Here is a 20,483-nt window from a genome sequence, read left to right as displayed (position 1 = left end):
ATATTCACTTCTGTTGATCTTGGGATGCTACACCAAATATAAGTGTAACGCACGCCGAGGTAATAATGACTAGGGTTGAAACTTCAAAATTTTTATTTGTGCATACCACTGAGAATTTAAACTGAAAAAAACACACATTGAAACTCCTAAAATAACTTAGTTCAGTAACATCTACAATTCGGATCACTGCCAGTCTTGAAAAGAAACAAATCACTAAATTGACACATTTTGCGTATTTGCAGTCAGTAACGACATACGGAATAATGTTCTGAGATAACTCGTCTTTTGGAAGCAAAGTCTTCATTGCTCAAAATCATGCTATAAGAATAGCTCACCCACGATCATCTTGTAGATCTGTGTTTAAGGAGTTAGGTTCTTTGAATACTGCTTCACGGTATATTTATTTTCTCATGAAATTTGTTATAAATAATCTACAACAGTTCAAAATGAAGAATGACGTACACAATTACAATAGCAGAAGAAAATATGACATTCATTACTCCACATTAACGTTGTCTTTAGTACAAAATGGGTTGCACAATGCTACAACCAAAAGTTTTGATCATTTACTCATTGATATTAAATGTCTGGCGAACAGCATAGTTAAATTTGAAACAAACTGAAAAAATTTTCTCCTTTACAACTCCTTCTGCTCTCTAGAACTTTTTGTAACCTGTAAAGAATGCCGAGTACGGATTACTAACTCACGTCTGTATTAAAGGATTTTGTACATGGTTAGCATGTACCCATATTTTCAAACGAATGTGTAATGGAATGTAAAATCACTCGTTCCATATCATTACTATTAATCGCACAAATGATCCATGGAACAACAAACTAACAAACTTTAGTTTTGTCCATACTGGATGAGAGGTCGTGGTTGTGAATGTCAATGTTAAAAAATATGTCGGCTCAACCACTTGTTTATAGTGTAAAACACTAAGATTGACGCGTGTCGGAAGTCAAGCTTCCATCATCAGAATAATAAAAGTAAAAGAGCCTGTTAAAACTCGCTAAAATGTAACATGCAGCAGGCACAATAAAATTGATATTAAAATTAAAACGTCGCGGCTACTTCCCTTGTTGCAGCCGTGTCATCCAAGATGCATCTCCACATAGTCGTCAAAATATAAAAAACTCTAAAATGGTGTCGCCTATGGTGTTCAACATCTAACCACATGGCTCTCTCCTCTATCGTTGTAAACCGCCCGTGCGTCTTCGTTAATACCACACACCACACACCACGCAGCCAAACACGATACTGAAACGCGAGTGAGCTCACACGCAAGTAAACAAGGAAGACACAGAGATGTCTATACAAACAGATAACGTATACATGTTCCAAGGACCTCATGAAATGATGGTATCCTGCCAATTGCTAAAAATGTAGTTACTAAAAGAAACCAGTGAAATGTTTGAAAAAGTTATTTGTATCACCAGTTAACTGTTCATTCAGTGTGTTCTGATTATCCACGCTATGTATCGTAATTTCCGGCTGTTCTAGTAGATCCAGCTTTTTGCCTGATCTATTCCCAACATGGGGTGTCCCGTTTCCCAAATATGTGTGGCTGCAGCTGACTTTTCGAAATTATTAAGCCGGAAAGCATCGCTATGTTCTTTGTAACGTACTTTAAAGGACCTACCAGTTTGGCCTACATAACATGCACGTGTTACACTGAATTTTATAGACCTCAGCTCCCCCATAATACGCTGCGATTTAAACTAAGAAATAAATTACAGCAGGAAAGCGATAAAAAAGAAGGGTTGGCATTCTCTGGATCAGGTGGTCGAACAGCTGCTGGGGTATAGCCTCCCATTCTTGCACCAGTGCCCGTCGGAGCTCCTAAAGTGTCGTAGGGGTTTGGAGGCGTGCAGCGATACGACGCCCGAGAGCATCCCAGACATGCTGGGTGGGATTTAGGTCTAGAGAACAGGCAGACCACTCCATTCGCCTGATATCTTCTGTTTCGAGGTACTCGTCCACTATGACAGCTTGGTGGGGCCGTGCGTTATCATCCATCAGGAGGAAGGTGGGACCCACTGCACCTCTGAAAAGGCGGAAATAATGGTGCAAAATGACGTCCTCATGAAACTGACCATTTACAGTTCCTCTGTCGAAGACATGCAAGGGTGTACGTGCACCAATCATAATCTCACCCCACACCATCAAACCACGACCTCCATACAGGTCCCTTTCAAGGACATTAAGGGATTGGTATCTGATTCCTGGTTCACGCCAGATGAAAACCCGGCGAGAATAACTGTTCATATTATTCCTGGACTAGTCCGTGAACATAACATGGGACCACTGTTCCAATGACCATGTACTGCGTTCTTGACACCAGGCTTTACGGGCTCTCCTGCGACCAGGGTTCAGTGGAATGCACCTTGCAGGTCTCCAGGCGAATACACCATCTCTGTTCAGTCGTCTGTAGACTGTGTGTCTGGAGACAACTGTTCCAGTGGCTGCGGTAAGGTCCCGAGCAAGGCTACCTGCAGTACTCCGTGGCCGTCTGCGGGTACTGATGGTGAGCTATCGGTCTTCTTGTGGTGTTGTACACTGTGGACGTCCCGTACTGTAGCGCCTGGATACGTTTCCTGTCTGCTGGAGTCGTTGCCATAATCTTGAGATAACATTTTATGGCACACGGAGGTCCCGTGGTAAGACTTGCTGAGTTTGACGAGCCTCCAGTCGCCCTAGTATTATATCCCTCATAACGTCATCACTTTCTTTGAGCCATTTTCAACACATAGTCACCATTAGCAAGTGTGAAAACGTCTGCACACCTACTCGCTTCACCGTACTCTGACATGCACCAACACACCTCTGCGTATGTGGACTGCTGCCAGCACCACCGTGCGACGACCGCGAGTCAAATGCACCGCCTGGTCATACCCCGAGGTGATTTAAAGTCACAAACCGCCCACCAGAGCGTTGTTTCACCATGTATTAGCATTATCCTTAATTTATGAGCATGAGTGTACTTTCAGATTTTTCCATACGGAGGATCCGGGTACGATTACTTGTCCGCCGGAGATTTTATACGCTCTGGGACTAGGTGTAGTGTTGACCTAATATTTCAACATCATCGACGTGCAAGTCACCAAAATGGCGTGAAATAAAGACTTGCACTAGGCAGTCGAACAACGCGGCCAAAAACGGCACACGGTCGTTTGATGCAGAGATGTGACGGAGTAGCTGACCTGGCACGCGCCGATGCCACCTTGCAGCACGCCGGCGCACAGGTTGGTGTCGTGCACTTGCTCGCCCACGCTCTTGTAGGCGCACTGGCACTCCACCTGGTTAACGATGCGCAGCTCGGCCTTCTGCAGGCGCTCCGACGGCTGCGTGTCCGTCTCCTGCGAACAAATATGTAAGAGCAGCGTTTAACATTCATCTTTATCATCATCTAGCTCTCTACTTCGTTATCTACACTACTGGCCACTAAAATTGCTACACCACGAAGATGATGTGCTACAGACACGAAATTTATCCGACAGGAAGAAGATGCTGTGATATGCAAAAGATTAGCTTTTCAGAGCATTCACACAAGGTTGGCGCCGGTGGCGACACCTACAACGTGCTGACATCAGGAACGTTTCCAATCAATTTCTCATACACAGACAGCAGTTGACCGGCGTTGCCTGGTGAAACGTTGTTGTGATGCCTCGTGTAAGGAGGAGAAATGCCTGACCATCACGTATCTGACTTTGATAAAGGTCGGATTGTAGCCTATCGCGATTTCGGTTATATCGTATCGCGACATTGCTGCTCGCGTTGGTCGAGATGCAATGACTGTTAGCAGAATATGGAATCGGTGGGCTCAGGAGGGTAATACGGAACGCCGTGCTGGATCCCAACGGCCTCGTATCACTAGCAGTCGATATGACAGGCATCTTATCCGCATGGCTGTAACGGATCGTGCAGCCACGTCTCGATCCCTGAGTCAACAGATGGGGACGTTCGCAAGACAACCATCTGCACGAACAGTTCGACGACGTTTGCAGGAGCATGGACTATCAGCTCGGAGGACCATGGCGGCGGTTGCACTTGACGCTGCATAACAGACAGGAAGGCCTGCGATGGTGTACTCAACGAGAACCTGGGTGCACGAATGGCAAAACGTCATTTTTCCGGATGAATCCAGGTTCTGTTTACAGCATCATGATGGTCGCATCCTTGTTTGGCGACATCGCGGTGAACGCACATTGAAAGCGTGTATTCGTCATCGCCATACTGGTGTATCACCCGGCGTGATGACATGAGGTGCCATTGGTTACACGTCTCGGTCACCTCTTGTTCGCATTGACGGCACTTTGAACAGTGGACGTTACATTTCAGATGTGTTACGACCCGTGGCTCTACCCTTCATTCGATCCCTGCGAAACCCTACATTTCAACAGGATAATGCACGACCGTATGTTGCAGGTCCTGTACGGGCCTTTCTGGACACAGAAAATGTACGGACTGATGCCCTGGCCATCACAATCTCCAGATCTCTCACCAATTGAAAACGCCTGGTCAATGGTGGCCGAGCAACTGGCTCATCACAATACGCGAGTCACTACTCTTGATGAACTGTGGTTTCGTGTTGAAGCTGCATAGGCAGCTGTACCTGTACGCGCCATCCAAGCACTGTTTGACTCAATGCCCAGGCGTATCAAGGCCGTTATTACGGCCAGATGAGGTTGTTCTGGGTACTTATTTCTCAGGATCTATGCACCCAAATTGCGTGAAAATGTAATCACATGTCAGTTCTAGTATAATATATTTGTCCAATGAGTACCCGTTTATAATCTGCATTTCTTCTTGGTGTAGCAATTTTAATGGCCAGTAGTGTACATAAACCTAAAATCTACATCTACATCTACTTTAAACCTACATCCAAATCAAATCTATATCAACATGTCTACCCCTAAGGCTACATCAAATGTAGAATTTATATTCCACAAGCCAGTTCAAATTGCCTGGCCCATGGTAGTTACAGAGCCACTACCATTTTCCATACATCCGTGAATGGTACGTAGTAAGAACAACTGTCGATAAACCTCAGTATGAACTCCAATTTCTCCTATTTCCTCACTGTGGTCTTTTACGAGGCGTATGTGGGAGGAATTAAGACACTGTCTAATTAAAAGTTTTCGGAACCCCTATGTAATTGGACTACTAGGTGTCACGAGAGGCGGGACCCGCCTGTGTAAAAGGAGGGAAAGGAGGGGGGGGGGGGGGGGGGGGGGGAGATTGCGATGTCAGCAGCAGCGAAGCAGGACCAGCAAAATGGGTCGATCAGGAGAGCTCAGTGACTTCGCAGTTGGGCTACTCGTTGGATATCACCTTAATGACAAGTATTTCAGGGACAATTTTAACTCTTCTAAAGCCACCCAAACCGTTCTGTTGGTAATATACTAGTGATGTGGAAACGCGAAGGAAACATCACAGTTAAAAGCATGACTCGGGTAGACATCATCTACTGACACACAGGGAGGTTGATTGTTGAAAAGTCGCATCAAATCAGCGAAATGAATCACTCGTGAGTTGCACAGTGTCACCAGCAGTCCAATCTAGCACAATAACTGTGCGTAGGGTGCTGAGTAGAATGAATACAATGGTCGAGTATTCCTGTTGTCAATGTTAAATGATGCTTGAGACGGAGTAAAGAGCTACGCTGCTGGACACAGGATCACTGGAAGCGAATGATTTGGAGTGACGAGTCACTGTGTAACCTGCGACAGTCCGATCGAAGGGTTCGCGTCTGGCGAGTACCTGTAGAACGTCACCTACTGTCATGTGTAACATCAACAGTGAAGCGGGAAGGAGATTCTGTTACGGTATGGGGATGTTTTCCGTGATTAGGTTGCAGTTCGCTTATTGCGCTTTGGAAAATCCTAAATGCGGAAGGATATGAACACATTTTATAGTATCGCGTTCTGTGTACAGTAGAAGAAAAGTTCGCAGGCGATGGAATCTTGTAATAGCATGAAAACAACCCCTGTCATAAAGCAGCATCTGCGAAGGAATCGTTTTTTGGAGAATGTTGTTTGTTGTCTTCAGTCCGAAGACCAGTTTGATGCAGCTGTCTGTGCCACTCTATCCTGTGCTAGTCCCTTCGATTTCCAAGTAATTACTCCACCTACATCCTTTGAATCTGCTTACTGCACACCATCTCTTGGTCTCTCCCCCCCCCCACCCCCCCCCCCGCCCTCCCCCTCCACTAAATTGGTGATCCCTTGATATCTCAAAATTTATATTACCAACCGATCCCTCTTCTAGTCAGGCTGTGCTACAAATTTCTTTTCTCCGCAATCCTATTCAGTACCTCCTCTATAGGTATCTCGTCTACCCATCTAATCTTCAGCATTCTTCTGTGAGCACCACATTTCAAAAGCTTCTATTCTCTTCTTGTCTAAACTGTTTATCGTCCATGTTTTCACTGCCATACAATGCTACACTCCATACAGATACTTTCAGAGAAGACGTCCTGACACTCAAATCCGTTCTCGATTTTACACTTTTCTTGCCATCTTCAGCCTATATATTTTATATCCTCTCTACTTCGACCGTCATCAGTTATTTTACTGCCAAAATAGCAAAACTCATGACCTACTTTAAGTCTCTCATGTCCCTAATCTAATTCCTCTAGCACCATCTGATTTAATTCGACTATATTCCATTACCCTCGTTTTGCATTTGTTGATGTTCATCTCCTATCTTGCTTTCAAGACGCCGTCCTATTCAGTTCAACTGCTCTTCCAAATGCTTTGCTGTCTCTGACAGAATTAAAATCTCATCGACAAACATCAAAGTTTTTATTTTTTCTCCCTGGACTTTAATTCCTTTTCCATAATTTTCTTTTGATTCCTTTACTGCTTGCTCCGTACACAGGTTTGAATAACACTGAGGATAAACTACAACCCTGTCTCACTCCCTTCTCAACAACTGCTTCCCTTTCATGCCCCTCGATTCTTCGGTTCTTATAACTGCCATCTGGTTTTTGTACAAATTGTAAAAGCTTTTCGTTCCCTGTATTTTACCCTTGCCTCCTTTAGAATTTGAGAGACAATGTTTCAGTCACCATTGTCAGAAGCTTTCTCTAAGTCTACAAATTCTGTAAACGTAGATTTGCCTTTCCTTAATCATTCTTGTATGAGAAGTCGTAGAGTCAGTATTCCTCGCGTGTTCCTACACTTCCCCGGAATCCAAACTGATCTTCTGTAAGTATCGGTTTCTATCAGTTTTTCCGTTCTTATGTACAGAATTCGTGTCAGCATTTTGCAACCGTCGGATATTAAAACTGATAGTTCGGTAATTTTTCACATCTGTCGCTTTCTTCGAAATTGGAATCATTCTGTTCTTCTTGGAATCTGCAGAATAACAGACTAGTCTGCCAGAGTCCTGACCTGAACCAATGGAACATCTTTGTGATGAGTTAGAACGTCGACTTTACTGCACAGCACAGCCAACCTTTCTACCTTGTCTGGTTTCGGTTCTGGAGTTAGAAGGAGCTGCCAGTTCTCCACAGACATCAGACCTGAACTGAAAGTGTCAAATGGTTCAAATGGCTCTGAGCACTATATCAACTTAACTTCTGAGGTCATCAGTCGCCTAGAACTTAGAAATACGGTCGCAGGTTCTAATCCTGCCTCGGGTGATGGATGTGTGTGATGTCCTTTAGGTTAGTTAGGTTTAAGTAGTTCTAAGTCCTAGGGGACTGATGACCTCAAGAAGTTAAGTCCCATAGTGGTCAGAGCCATTTTTTTAAAGTGTCCCCCTGCAGTGATCAATCCGTCATAAAGGGGAAGAGCCTACACAAAAGTTGGTCAGATAGTGCGTGTTGTCCGACTGCTTTTGGAACGCACGTCACGATGCAAAACACTTCTTTTGTAGCCCTCAGGAGCTCAGCAATCATTTGCTGGGTATGGGCTTGGCGACTACGGGATTCATGAGCTGAGGACCGGTAAGCTCTGCCAGTCTTCTGTCACCATAAGCTGTCGCCATGCTTCAGTGACCACCTTGCGGTGCAGCGGAGGAACGCTTTATCTCACAGGGAACGGGGATCTTGGCATGGCAGCCCGGATCGCGAGGATGTTATAAACGTCCGTAAGGAACCCTCTAGTTCCAAGGTGTGTAGCGCGCCGATGAGATGCATGGATGTTGAGCTGCAACAGTCATTAGCGGGCAACCTCTGGAAATCCTGCCGCACCTCAGTTGTACGGGGTGTTTAAAAAGTCTCTCCGCAGTGCCGTAAGATTGTTAGCCGCGCGTGCCATGTGCCGCAGTGAATGTACCGAAATGAAACTCAGTGAAATACAAGTTATTAATTTACTGAATATTCATTTTTAATTACAAATTTTCACATTAAATGTTGAAAGTGTCCCTCCTGTTGTTGAATACACAATTCAATTCGTCTAATCATGTTTCCAAACACAAGCTGTAACATTTCTTCCACTTCTTCTAAAACAGAAGCAGTGAAAGTGGATATTGCAGTTTTCAGTTCATCGATGGATTTTGGACGGTTTTTATAGACAGTTGCTTTCGCTGCACCCCAGAAGAAAAAGATAGGTGGTGTTAGGTCAGGCGATCGTGGAGGTCAAAGTTCCTGTGAAATTATGCGATCACCAAAAACATCAGCAAGCAGTGACATTGAAACCCAAGCTGTATGCGTGGTTGCACCACATTGTTGAAAATAACCGTTCAGTACTTCACATAACACAAGTTCTCCTATGAAAGGGTATACAATATCACTGCAGTATCGTTGTGCGTTTAGTGTTTCGTTGAAAAATATGGGACCCACAATCCGACGTCTAGAAATTGCAATCCAAACTCCTATTTTCACAGAATGAAATGGTTCTTCATGAATACACAATGGATTTGCAGTACTCCACATACGAGAACTTTGCGAGTTCATGTACCCGGATAAATGAAACCACGCCTCATCCATGAAAAACGTTTCATTAAGAATATCCCTTCTAATTTGTTGAACGAAATTTTTGAACCGTTGATAGTAATGCAGTCTCTTGCCATGATCAGTATTTTTCAGTTCTTGCACGACTGCCACTTTGTATGGGAAAAGTTTCAATTTTTTCTTAGAGCTGTGTGGGCCGTTCTGACACTAACATCGATTTCCTGAGCGAGTTTTCTTACAGCCTTGTTCGGACTCATAGATATTTTATCGGAAATATCGAGTAGTTTATCCCCAGAGAAAACGCCAGGACGATCAGTTCTCGGTGCATCTGTCACTGAACCCGTACTTCGAAATCTGTTAATCTAATCTCGCACAGTATCGCGATGTGGGAGTGTTGTCTCGGAAAACTGAATTAAATGTTTGACGAACTGAAACTGTGTATTTACTGCCAGCTTTGTACACTTGTTCGACTAAAAACACACGTTCTTCAATGATTAGCATTTTAACAGTGACAAAAACGAAACAGACGAACAAAGGAACTAAACTTAAACGTTCACGTCAACACGTAAAGAGACACACCAACGATACTACTGATGCTGGCTGAGGTAAACGAAACAGTGGAATGTTGGGAGCGTCCACTTGAAGGGAAGTAACGCAGGCGGGCGAACAATCATACAGCACGCGCGGCTGACAATCATACGGCACTGCGGAGCGACTTTTTGAACTCCCCTCCAAGGCTTACCTAGGCATGCAGGGTTCTGCTCGTGAGCCCGAGATGGAACCCTCGAAATTATCTCCTCCTCCTCCCAGAGAAAGGGTGGGCCACTAGTAGGTACTAACATCCAATTAAGTAAGAGGGCTCGTGAAGCCAGTCCGTCTGTCTCAGAAGTTAATTCTAAAAGTTTTGGATCTAGTAACAGCACACATGGTGGTAGTCATAACGTGTTTTTAATAATAAAAAGGAAAGAGGACACCTTCGGGAAAGTTTCACCTTTCTGTATTCAAAAAGGTTAGAAGTCATTGCTGGCAGTTTAAAATCAGTTAATCGATCGTGTACTGGGACACTGTTGGTAGAAGCATCTAGTTCCCAACACATTAAGAACCTCCAAAAAGCTCAGTGCCTTGGGCAATATGCCATCGAAACTGAGGTGCGCACCACATTGAATTACAGCAAGGGTTTTGTGACGTGCAGGGATCTGGTGGATATTCCCAAGGAGGAAATGAAAGATGAATGGACTCCAGAAAGTATAAAATGGTTCAAATGGCTCTGAGCACTATGGGATTTAACTTCTGAGGTCATCAGTCCCCTAGAACTTACAACTACTTAAACCAAACTAACCTAAGGACATCACACACATCCATGCCCGAGGCAGGATTCGAACCTGCGACCGTAGCGGTCGCGCGGCTCCAGACTGTAGCGCCTAGAACCGCTCGGTCACTCCGGCCGGCCCAGAAAGTATAGTCGACGTGCAAAATATCATGATGGATGGGGGTCTTGTAATGTCTAAATCCTTTATACTGACGGTTAATAGCACGAAATTTCGTGAGCATGTTAAGGCAGGTTCCGTTCACCTAAACGTGCGGCAGTATGTCCCCAACCCAAGGCACTGTTTCAAATGCCAGAGCGTTGGGAAAATTACTCTTCAGAGTCACGGAGAAGCCATTTGTCGCAAATGTGCCAAGGCCGTCCAAACAGGAGTCTCTTGTTCATCTCCATTGAAGTGTGTGAATTGTTCCGGAGCTCACCCTGTCTAGAGTATGCGTGTATCTGCAATAACGGGAGATACAAGAGTTTAAGATGATGAAGCGAATCCCGTATAGTGAGGCCAAAAAGATGTATAAAGCTACGCTGTATTGAACGTTCGCTACCTCCTTTGCATTGCTTCTTAAAGAGACAATGCACAAAGCCAACGCTACTACACAAACGGATGTTGCCAGAGTCAGCACTAGTACCTTCGATTGCCAATAGACTTGTGCTGCTGCATTTATTTCGACGCATGTATCTCCCCCCAGAACTTCATAAAAGGTCAAGGTCGCCGCCGTTGTGGAGCTCCTTGCCCTGAAACGCCGTCCAGTGTGCTACCACAACCACAGTCGCAGTTACAGCTCTGAAGACTACCCAGATAAAAAAAATCACGGGCAAAGCATCCACCGCTGCTGGAATCTGGAAACAAACAGTCAAACGATGTCGACATAACCCTTATGACGTCTCCCTCGATTCTTCTTTGGAGGTGATAGACCTTGATGTCGAACTGAGGTAATCATTGCGCCCTAAAACAGAGCCTCCACCTATTATGGACTACCTTCCCATGAAGAAAGTCAGGCTGAAAATGCTATCCCCACTATAGATGGCTCCCATCCTGCAGTGGAACATTAATTGGTTCAGGACACATGTGGAGGTACTGGAACTGCTAGCTCCGGGACACCGCCTGTGCTTGTGTTTGCAGGAAATGCACTTTAAAGGGTTTGATGCTGTATGTTCTGTCCCAAGGAAAAACGTGACTGGGGAAAGGATCAAGGGCGGAATTTCTTTCTTTGTCACCATACCTCAGCTAAACCCTCCTAGCTACTGTCCTGCAAGCGGTTGCACATGCAGTTCACGTATGCCAGAGCTCACAGCTAGTTCGCTATATTTACCTCTACACAGTGCAATTAACTGATTACTCCGAGTCTCTAACAGGTCTTATACCATTTCTCCTACTGGGAGACTTCAGTGCCCATCATATATTGTGGGGTTCGACTTCTCCTTGCACTCGGGGTCACAGTTTGGAGAGCCTCGTAACGTCACACGAGCTGTGCATTCTCAACAAAGACACTCCCACTCATTTCTGTGCTGCTACTGAGTCATTCTCTGCCACTGACCTCTGTTTCTGCTCTCCAGCCCTCACGGACTCTGTTCAGTGGGAAGTCATTGACGACCTTCATTCCAGTGACCACTTCCCATTCACATTCATCTCCTGGATGGAGCATTGGCCGCACAGAAGCCACCACAGTGGATGGTCAGCTGGGCTAACTGGACACTGTTCAGCCAGCTACATGTGTCTGAACATCACGACAGTGTCCAGGAATAGTTAGACCACACCACACGAGTGATCCATCATGCCTTTGACTTATCTATCTCAAAGTCCTCAGGCCACCTTAGGAGGCAGCCTATTCCTCGGTGGACTGGTGAGTGGCGCGTAGCAATCCGGGACAGGCGTGCGGTTCTTCGACAGTTTAAGTGTCGCCCAACAACAGAAAACCTCAAAGTCTTTCAGGTCGCGAGAGCCAGGGTTCAGTGCATAATTAAGCATGGCAAGAAAAGTTCAGGGCAAGCGTTCCTGTAATCCATCAACCATTCCTCTTGTTTCGAAAAAGTATGGGAAGCCGTCAGGAGGATTTCCGGTAAACACAGCAGTTTACCAATAGCAGCAGTTCTGCAACAGAGGTGTCTCCAAACAACGCCTGGAGACATTGTTCAGACGGTGGCAGAGCATTTTCCAGTGACTGCTGCCGATGCAAGCCAGGATCCGGCGTTTCGCCGCTACTGTGCAACTGCAGAAAACGGCAAGTTCAACTTCTGGTCCCACAGTTCTGACTCTTACAATTGCCCGTTCTCTATGTGGGAGCTGGAATCGTCACTGTCTGAGACTCGTGATACTGCACCTGGTCACGACCAACTCTGGTACTGCATGCTTCGACAAATGTTTCAAATGGCTCTGAGCACTATGGGTCATCAGTCCCCTGGAACTTAGAACTACTTAAACCTAACTAACCTAAGGACATCACGCACATCCATGCCCGAGGCAGGATTCGAACCTGCGACCGTAGCGATAACGCGGTTCCAGACTGTAGCGCCTAGAACTGCAAGGCCACACCGGCCGGCCATGCTTCGACATTTGTCAGCAGCATCAAAGGAAATCCTCCTCGAATATTTTAATTTTGTATGGTAGACAGGCAACTTTCCCAACTCGTGGAGAGAGGCAATTCTGATACTACACCTCAGACCAGGAAAGTAACACTCAAGTCCCAATAGTTACTGGAGCGTTGCCTTAACGAGATGTGTAGGGAAGTAATATTAATTTGTGATAAGGTCTTATGGGACCAAACTGCTGAGGTTATCGGTCCCTAAGCTTACAAACTACTAACTTAAACTAACTTACGATAAGGACAAGACACCCACCCACTCGAAGAATATCCGGCGGGAGGGGGAGAAGGGAGCCGTGACAAGACGCCCAAGACCGCGCAGCTATCCCGCGCGGCGTGTGGGAAAGTCCCGGTTAACAATCGTCTGGTATGGGTGTCAAAGACTAAGCAACTCCGTAGCCGCTCTCAGTGTGGATTACAGGGATTTCTGTGCAGTATCGACAGCCTGATCCTCCTAGAGGCTGCGATTCAGCAGGCTTTCCTACATAGACATCACTGTCTTGGCATATTCTTCGGTATCAATAAGGCGTATGACACTAGTTGGTGATCCAATATTCTCGTGCGACTCCATCAGTTTCGTGGGCACCTCCCCATTTTTTTGGCGTCCTTCCTGTCTAAGCACTTTTTTAGGTCTCGAGTTAGTGACATGCTCTCGGATCATTTTGAGCAGAAGAATGGTGTTCCTCAGGACAGTGTTTTAAGTGTTACCCTCTTTGCCATAGCCATAAGCAACGTCTACGGTAAGCAGTCCTGTATTGTGCTCCTCGTTTGTGGATGGATTTACTGTTTTTTGTTCCTCCTCCAGTGTTGCAACAGTGAGCCGCCAGATGCAACTTACAGTGCAGACGTTAGATAAGTGGGCGGCAAAGATAGATTTTCAGTTTTCTTCAGATAAATGTGTGTGTTGATTTTAAACGTTCTCGTCGTATTTTAAATTTTCCTGATTTGCACATGAGGGACACAATAGGACATTTTAAAGACTCCAAACTAGTATCGCTACCGTACCTGAGAGACCTGAAAGCTAGAACCCAGAAAGCACTCAATATCGTCAAATGCCTTAGCCACGGGTCTTGAGGAGCAGACAGGGCGCGTCTGCTCCAGTTTTACAGGACTTTCGGGGGTTCACGGCTAGATTATGAATGCACAGTGTATGAGTCAGCGAAGCCTTCTTACTGAAGATTATTGACACTCTCCACCATGAGGTGATTAGGTTAGCCACATGTGCTTACAGGACCAGCCCCATATCCAGTCTCTGTGCTGAGGCTGGGGAACCGCCACTCACATCAGGCGGCAAGCACCTCAAGGTGCACCAGGCATGTAAGCGCCTCGCAGCTCCGACTTCACTCACATACCATACTGTTGATCGTCTACCTCTTGAATATCTTTTCTCCAATCGTCCACAATCAACAATGCCGTCTGGAATCCGGGTACAGCTTGTGCTGGAATGACTTGGTGTGGAGCACATACAACATGAAATCCAGTGTTTTATCCTCCTGCCAGCATGGAGTAATTTTAGACTTATTGCAGTACAGAATAGATTGCAACAATGGTTCAAATGGTTCTAAGCACTATGGGACTTAACATCTGAGGCCATCGGTCCCCTAGACTTAGAACTACTTAAACCTAACTAACCTAAGGCCATCACACACATTCATGCCCGAGGCAGGATTCTAACCTGCGACCGTATCAGCAGTGCGGCTCCGGACTGAAGCGCCTAGAACCTCTCGGCAACAGATGCCGGCAGAGATTGCACTACCGCGTCTGTTCTTAATGCATTATTTATGAGATTTTAAGAGAGCACCACAACTCTACAGTTGTCTTAACGAATTTGTCGAAACAGGGGCACTCCGTTGATAGCTCTGTTGCTTTATAAATACCTGATCGTATCCTCGAGATCCGACACTTTACTATCTTCGACGCGGAATTATATGCGATCTTGCGGGCTCTGGAGCATATAAGATGTGCTTTAGGTGCTAAATTCTCAGAGTGCCCTTTACTCTCCACAACGCTTGTACCCAGCAGATAAAGTAGTCCAGAATATCCAGAACACCCTCCTCCAACTACAATGGCTGGCGAAGAAGATGTCTTTTCCCCGGGTACCTGGGCCCTGGGAATTGCGGGGAACGAAAGGGCAGATGTAGCAGCCAAGGAAGCGTGTCGTGATGCTCAGGTTACTTAAGTATACCATCCGCGTCGATGGGAGGTTGAGTGACTGGAAGTGGCAGGTAATAAACTGCGTCTAGTACAGCCCACTACGCGGCCGTAGCGAACCTCCCTTCAACCACGAAGACGCGATGAGGTCCTCCATACTCCTCTTCGCACAGGCCACAGTCCTGTGACGCGTGGCTTCTTGCTCCGGTAGGACGACCCTACGCTGTGTGGAGCTTGCGGCCTAACGATCACTGTGCGCCACATTTTACTACACTGTGTTTTGTTTTCGGACCAGAGGGCAGCGGCAGATTTTCCGGGAGATCTGTCCTCTATTTTAACTGACTTTCAAACGAATGTGTGGAGGCCTTCAAGGATTCGTGATTTCTCCAAATTGATTCCAAAATATTAGAAGATGTTCTGAACGTGTTAATAAGGTGACTGTAAGCACTCAGCTAGTCACATTTCCCTACGCCCTTCGTTTAGATTTTCTCTGGTTTTATTTCTGTTTTAATCCCTGGCGTAGCATCTTTCACACTTTCTCCGTTGTCTTAAGGCGTGTGAGATGAATGATTATGTGAGTGAATGCGAGTGATGTGGGAGTGAGTGCATGAGTGTCGTTTTGTAGATTCCATCCTTAGTGGTGCAACAATTTTAGCGATTTTATCCACATTCATTCCTTTTAAAATGTGTCAGGGCGCTGATAACCTCGCCATAAAGACAAAACGCCCGCGCGCAAGCACACACACTCTTTTGTAGCGTTTACCATTGCAGCGTGTTGTTTGTCCATGCAACACAACGCTCTTGCGGTTATTAAACGAGCATGCATTCAAACGTGCTGTTGTTCATTGATCATCAATATTCTTCAATTAATCCAGCCTTGTAAGCGCCCCAGACTGACGCACACTCCGCTACAGAGTGAAAATCTCATTCTGGAAACATTCCACAGGCTGCGGCTAAGCCATGTCTCCGCAATATCCTTTCTTCCCAGGAGTGCTAGTTCTGCAAGGTTCACGGAAGAGCTTCTGTAAAGTTTGGGAGGTAGGAGACGAGGTACTGACAGAATTGAAGCTGTGAGGACAGGTCATGAGTCGTTCTTGGATAGCTCAGATGGGAGAGCACTTGCCCGCGAAAGGAAAAGGTCCCGACTTCGAGTCTCGGTCCGGCACACAGTTTTAATCTGCCAGGAAGTTTCATAACAGCGCACACTCCACTGCAGAGTGAAAATCTCATTCTGGTAAGCAATAGTTAAAAATCGGTCGAACAAGTGTTTCAAGTACCTTCTTTTTCGTGGATGAATTACATTCCCTTAAGATTCTACCAATGCATCGTAACTTGTGGGCATTCATCACCCGGTTGCTCCGGACTGTCACTCCCAGGTATTTTATGGCGGTCACTGTTGGCAGTAATTTATCGTCGGCAGCGTAAACGAATAGTCACACATCCCTTTGCCTGTTTATGCACATTACGTTAAGTTTATCAACTTTCAAGCCCAAATGCCTGTCCTTGAAAGAATAGTTGATTCTCTGCAGGTTAACACGCATTTAGCTGGTATTCTGGCACGGGGACCTTCCAGCAGAAGCCTGACGGAGCTTCCGAAGTTATCTGCGAGATCCTTTATAAATATTTTAAACAGTAATGCCACTTTAATGATCCACTGAGGTAACCCTGTAATTACCTTTACTTCTTTAGGTTTTATCGCGTTAAGAACGAGGTGTTGAGCTACACCAGCAGGAAACTCCTCGAACCAGTCAACAGTGGTACGTAATTCTGGTGCGACTACTATAAACCAACATCAAAGCAGGAACTTTATCTACCGTTCCTCTTGTCCACAAGGAACTGAAGCACACTGACCAGCGTAAATCACTAATACACTGTAAGGCCTCATAGCCTAGTAATGGATTTCTGCCCGCCCGGTTGGCCGTGCGGTCTAACGCACGGCTTTTCGGGCGGGAAGGAGCGCCTGGTCCCCGGCACGAATCCGCCCGGCGGATTTGTGTCGAGGTCCGGTGAACCGGTCAGTCTATGGATGGTTTTTAGGCGGTTTTCCATCTGCCTCGGCGAATGCGGGCTGATTCCCCTTATTCCGCCTCAGTTACACTATGGCGGCGATTGCTGCGCAAACAGTTTCTCCACGTACGCGTACACCACCATTACTCTACCACGCAAACATAGGGTCTACACTCGTCTGGTGTGAGACAGGGGCCGCACCGCACAGTAACCCTGGGTTCGGTGTGGGGCGGCGGAGGGGTGAAGTGGACTGCGGTAGTCGTCGTGGGGTTGTGGACCACTACGGCTGCGGCGGGGACGGAGCCTCTCCGTCGTTTCTAGGTTCCCGGTTAACATACAATACAATACATAGAATGGATTTCTGAGTCTACTCTAAATCACAATTTACCCCGGATTCCTCCAGAAGAGCCTTTTCCCGTGATTAAAAAGGAGCGGAAAGTACATCCATATATAAAAAGTGGAGGTAGTACCGTTTCACAGAACTGACGTCCTACAACTTACGCCTCCGTGCTGAGTGGTCGACGCGAATACCTTCCGGTACTGGCAGGAATTTTTCCTTCTAGGGAGGACTAGTAGGGGTGCACTAAGCCTCGTGAGACTGACTGGGGGGGGGGGGGGGGTTCCAAGACCGATTAGTGGCGGTTCCGAGGTCGAGAAACCCGACAACGACCAGGAGAGCGGTTTGCAGATAACGCACCCCTCCCTACCGCATCCGACTTTGCCGTTCACAGAGGATGACGCGGCGATCGGTGGGGCCCGATTGGCCCGTCTAGGGCCAGAACGCGGAACTTGACGTCCTGTACCATCCACATCACTTTGTAACAAAATCTTACAACATATTCAGAGTTCATATTACGAGACCCAGAAACATCGAACACAATTGCATCTACTAGCGCTACGACGATACAGGAAACCGGGAAGATTCGATGTTTCTAGAATAACGTAAAGTTTTTGTTTTAGTACCACTTCGACATCTCCTATACAAAAATGAGTTCTGATGGGACATGACACTACATATACAGTTGGGTCGAACATTTGCTCACAGACAAGAGGCAGCGCACTATAACTGGATTATCATCTACAGTCATTGAAGCAATATCTGGTGTGCACAGTGATGTGTAATAGGATCGTTGCTGATCAGTTTACACATCAACGACTTGGCAGATAGTGTTGGTGCAATCCTGGACGTTTTGTAGATGATGCATTTATCTGTGATAAAACTCCATCCTGTAAAATTTCCAGTAATATGCACTTAAATCTAGACAATACGAGTATATCAGCCTAGTGCAAAGACTGATAGCTAATTCTTAATACAGAAACATGAAAAATTGTGTATTGTTAAAAAATTAAAAGTGTAATACCCTTAGACTACAGGATAAATGAGTCACCTAAAATAAGTCAAGTCATAGAAATATTTGTGAGAAACTGTGACGATATGTAGTGTTCTACTTCATATCTCCCACAGTCTCCTTTGTGGGTTAAGACAACAACAGGAGGGTCAGGGATTTTCTCTGCCTCGTGATGACTGACTGTTGTGTGGTGTCCTTAGGTTAGTTAGGTTTAAGTAGTTCTAAGTTCTAGGGGACTGATGACCATAGCTGTTAAGTCCCATAGTGCTCAGAGCCATTTGAACCATTTGAACCAACAACAGGACGCGATTAATTGATAGGAGTATGGCAAATTGGAATTTGCCTACAACAGAGATTTAAACACACGCTGTTTCGGCCCACATTCGAATACTGATCCAGAGTGATGCGAGATCCAATTAAGAGCGGTTGTCCAGTGTATACAAAGAAGACCAGTGTGAATGCTCACAGGTGTATCTGTCCTTTACAGACCGCACAGATCAAACTGGACAAATAACAGGTTACTCAGAGGCGTATAAGCAGTCATTCTTCCTTTGGTGAAATATGAAGTATAGGGTCACTCGCAAGTAATTCTGGCGTTTCAGGAGATGACTGAGCAGCTGCAATAGTGGACAGATGTGTTACAACATGTAAACATTTCATCCGCTCCGTATCGTCGCATGGAATCACACCGAGGTGACAGAACCGATGGGATAGCGTCATTCATGTATACAGATGGCAGAAATATCGCGTACACAAGGTGTAAAAGGGCAGTGCATTGGCAGAGGTGTCAACTGCACTCACGTGATTCATGTGAAAAGGTTTCTGACGTGATTATGGTCACACAACGGGAATTAACAGACTTTGAACGCTGAATGGTAGTTCGAGCTAGACGCATGGGACACTCCATTTCGGAAATCGTTAGGAAATTCAAGATTACGGGATCTACAATGTCAAGATTGTGCGAGAATACAGAATTTCAGGCGTTACCCCTCACCACGAGCAACGCAGTGGCCGACAGCCTTCACTTAACGACCGAGAGCAGCGCCGTTTGAGTAGAGTTGTCAGTGCTAACAGATAAGTAACACTGTGCGAAATAACCGCAGAAATCAATGTGGGACTTGCGATGAACGTAGTCGGTAGGGTAGAGCGATGAAATTTGACATTAATGGGCTCTGGCAGCAGATGACCGAGGCGAGTGCCTCTGCTAATTGCACATCACCTGCAGCGTCTCTCTAGGGCTCGTGATTATATCGGCTGGACGCTAGATAACTGGAAAACCGTCGCCTTGTCAGATGAGTCCCGATTTCAGTTGATAGGGTTCGAGTGTGGCGGAGAGCCCGCGAAGCCATGGACCCAAGTTGTCAACAAGGCACTGTGTAAGCTGGTGGTGGCTCGATAATGATGTGGGCTGTGGTTACATGGAATGGACTGACTCCTGGTGCGAGAATACCAATTTTCAGGCATTACCTCTCACCAGAGAGAACGCCGCGGCCGTCGGTCTTCACTTAACGACGGAGAGCAGCGGCACTTGAGTAGAGCTGTCAATGCTAACAGACTCATGGACTTCATGTTCCCAAACAATGATGGGATTTTTAAGGATGAGAAAGCGCAATGTCACTGCCACACGTGTTCGAAATTGCTTTGTAGAACATTGTGGACAATTCGAGAGAATGATTTGACCACAGAGATCGCTCGACGTAAATCCCACCAAACATTTATGGGACATAATTGAGAGGCCAGTTCATGCAGAAAATCCTGCACCTTCGCAATTATGCATGGCGCGATATTCCTTCAAGGAACTTCCAATGACTTGTTGAGTTGCTGCACTAAGCCTGCTAATGGAGGTCCGACACGATATTAGGAGGTACGAGATGACTCCTGTCACTTCAATGCAGTTCGTGCCAGCAGACAGTCAACATAGTGAAAATATTTACAAAGCGAGCTGCATTTCCGCCTTTCAGTGCAACTCGTAACAGCGACTATAATGGATTTCACTTGTGTACTACCTTACCACGATATTATTGCACGTGGGCTGCCGTGACCGTTATCGGGAACATGTTAACAGTAAACCGTTACAGTAAACAACTACAGTGTTGACTGAGGAAAACGCTTCTCATTGTAAATTATTTCAAGACAGTTGTGAATATAGTATCAAGTGGTTCAGCGT

The 20,483-nt window shown here is 45.9% G+C and overlaps 1 protein-coding gene across 1 annotated transcript in view; it reads right to left on the bottom strand.

Moving 5' to 3' along the window:
- The window catches only part of LOC124789057 (trypsin-3-like), a 45,506-nt gene that overhangs the window by 8,097 nt on the left and 16,926 nt on the right, over window positions 1–20,483 (bottom strand). The window contains exon 3 of the mRNA XM_047256348.1: window positions 3,205–3,360. Within this exon, the coding sequence (XP_047112304.1) occupies window positions 3,205–3,360 (156 nt within the window). The remainder of the gene's footprint in view (window positions 1–3,204; window positions 3,361–20,483) is intronic.

The sequence above is a fragment of the Schistocerca piceifrons genome, chromosome 3 (assembly GCF_021461385.2).
Source record: "Schistocerca piceifrons isolate TAMUIC-IGC-003096 chromosome 3, iqSchPice1.1, whole genome shotgun sequence".
NCBI lineage: Eukaryota > Metazoa > Arthropoda > Insecta > Orthoptera > Acrididae > Schistocerca > Schistocerca piceifrons.
Note: the sequence above shows the minus strand (reverse complement) of the source record. Positions and strands in the feature narration are given on the sequence as shown.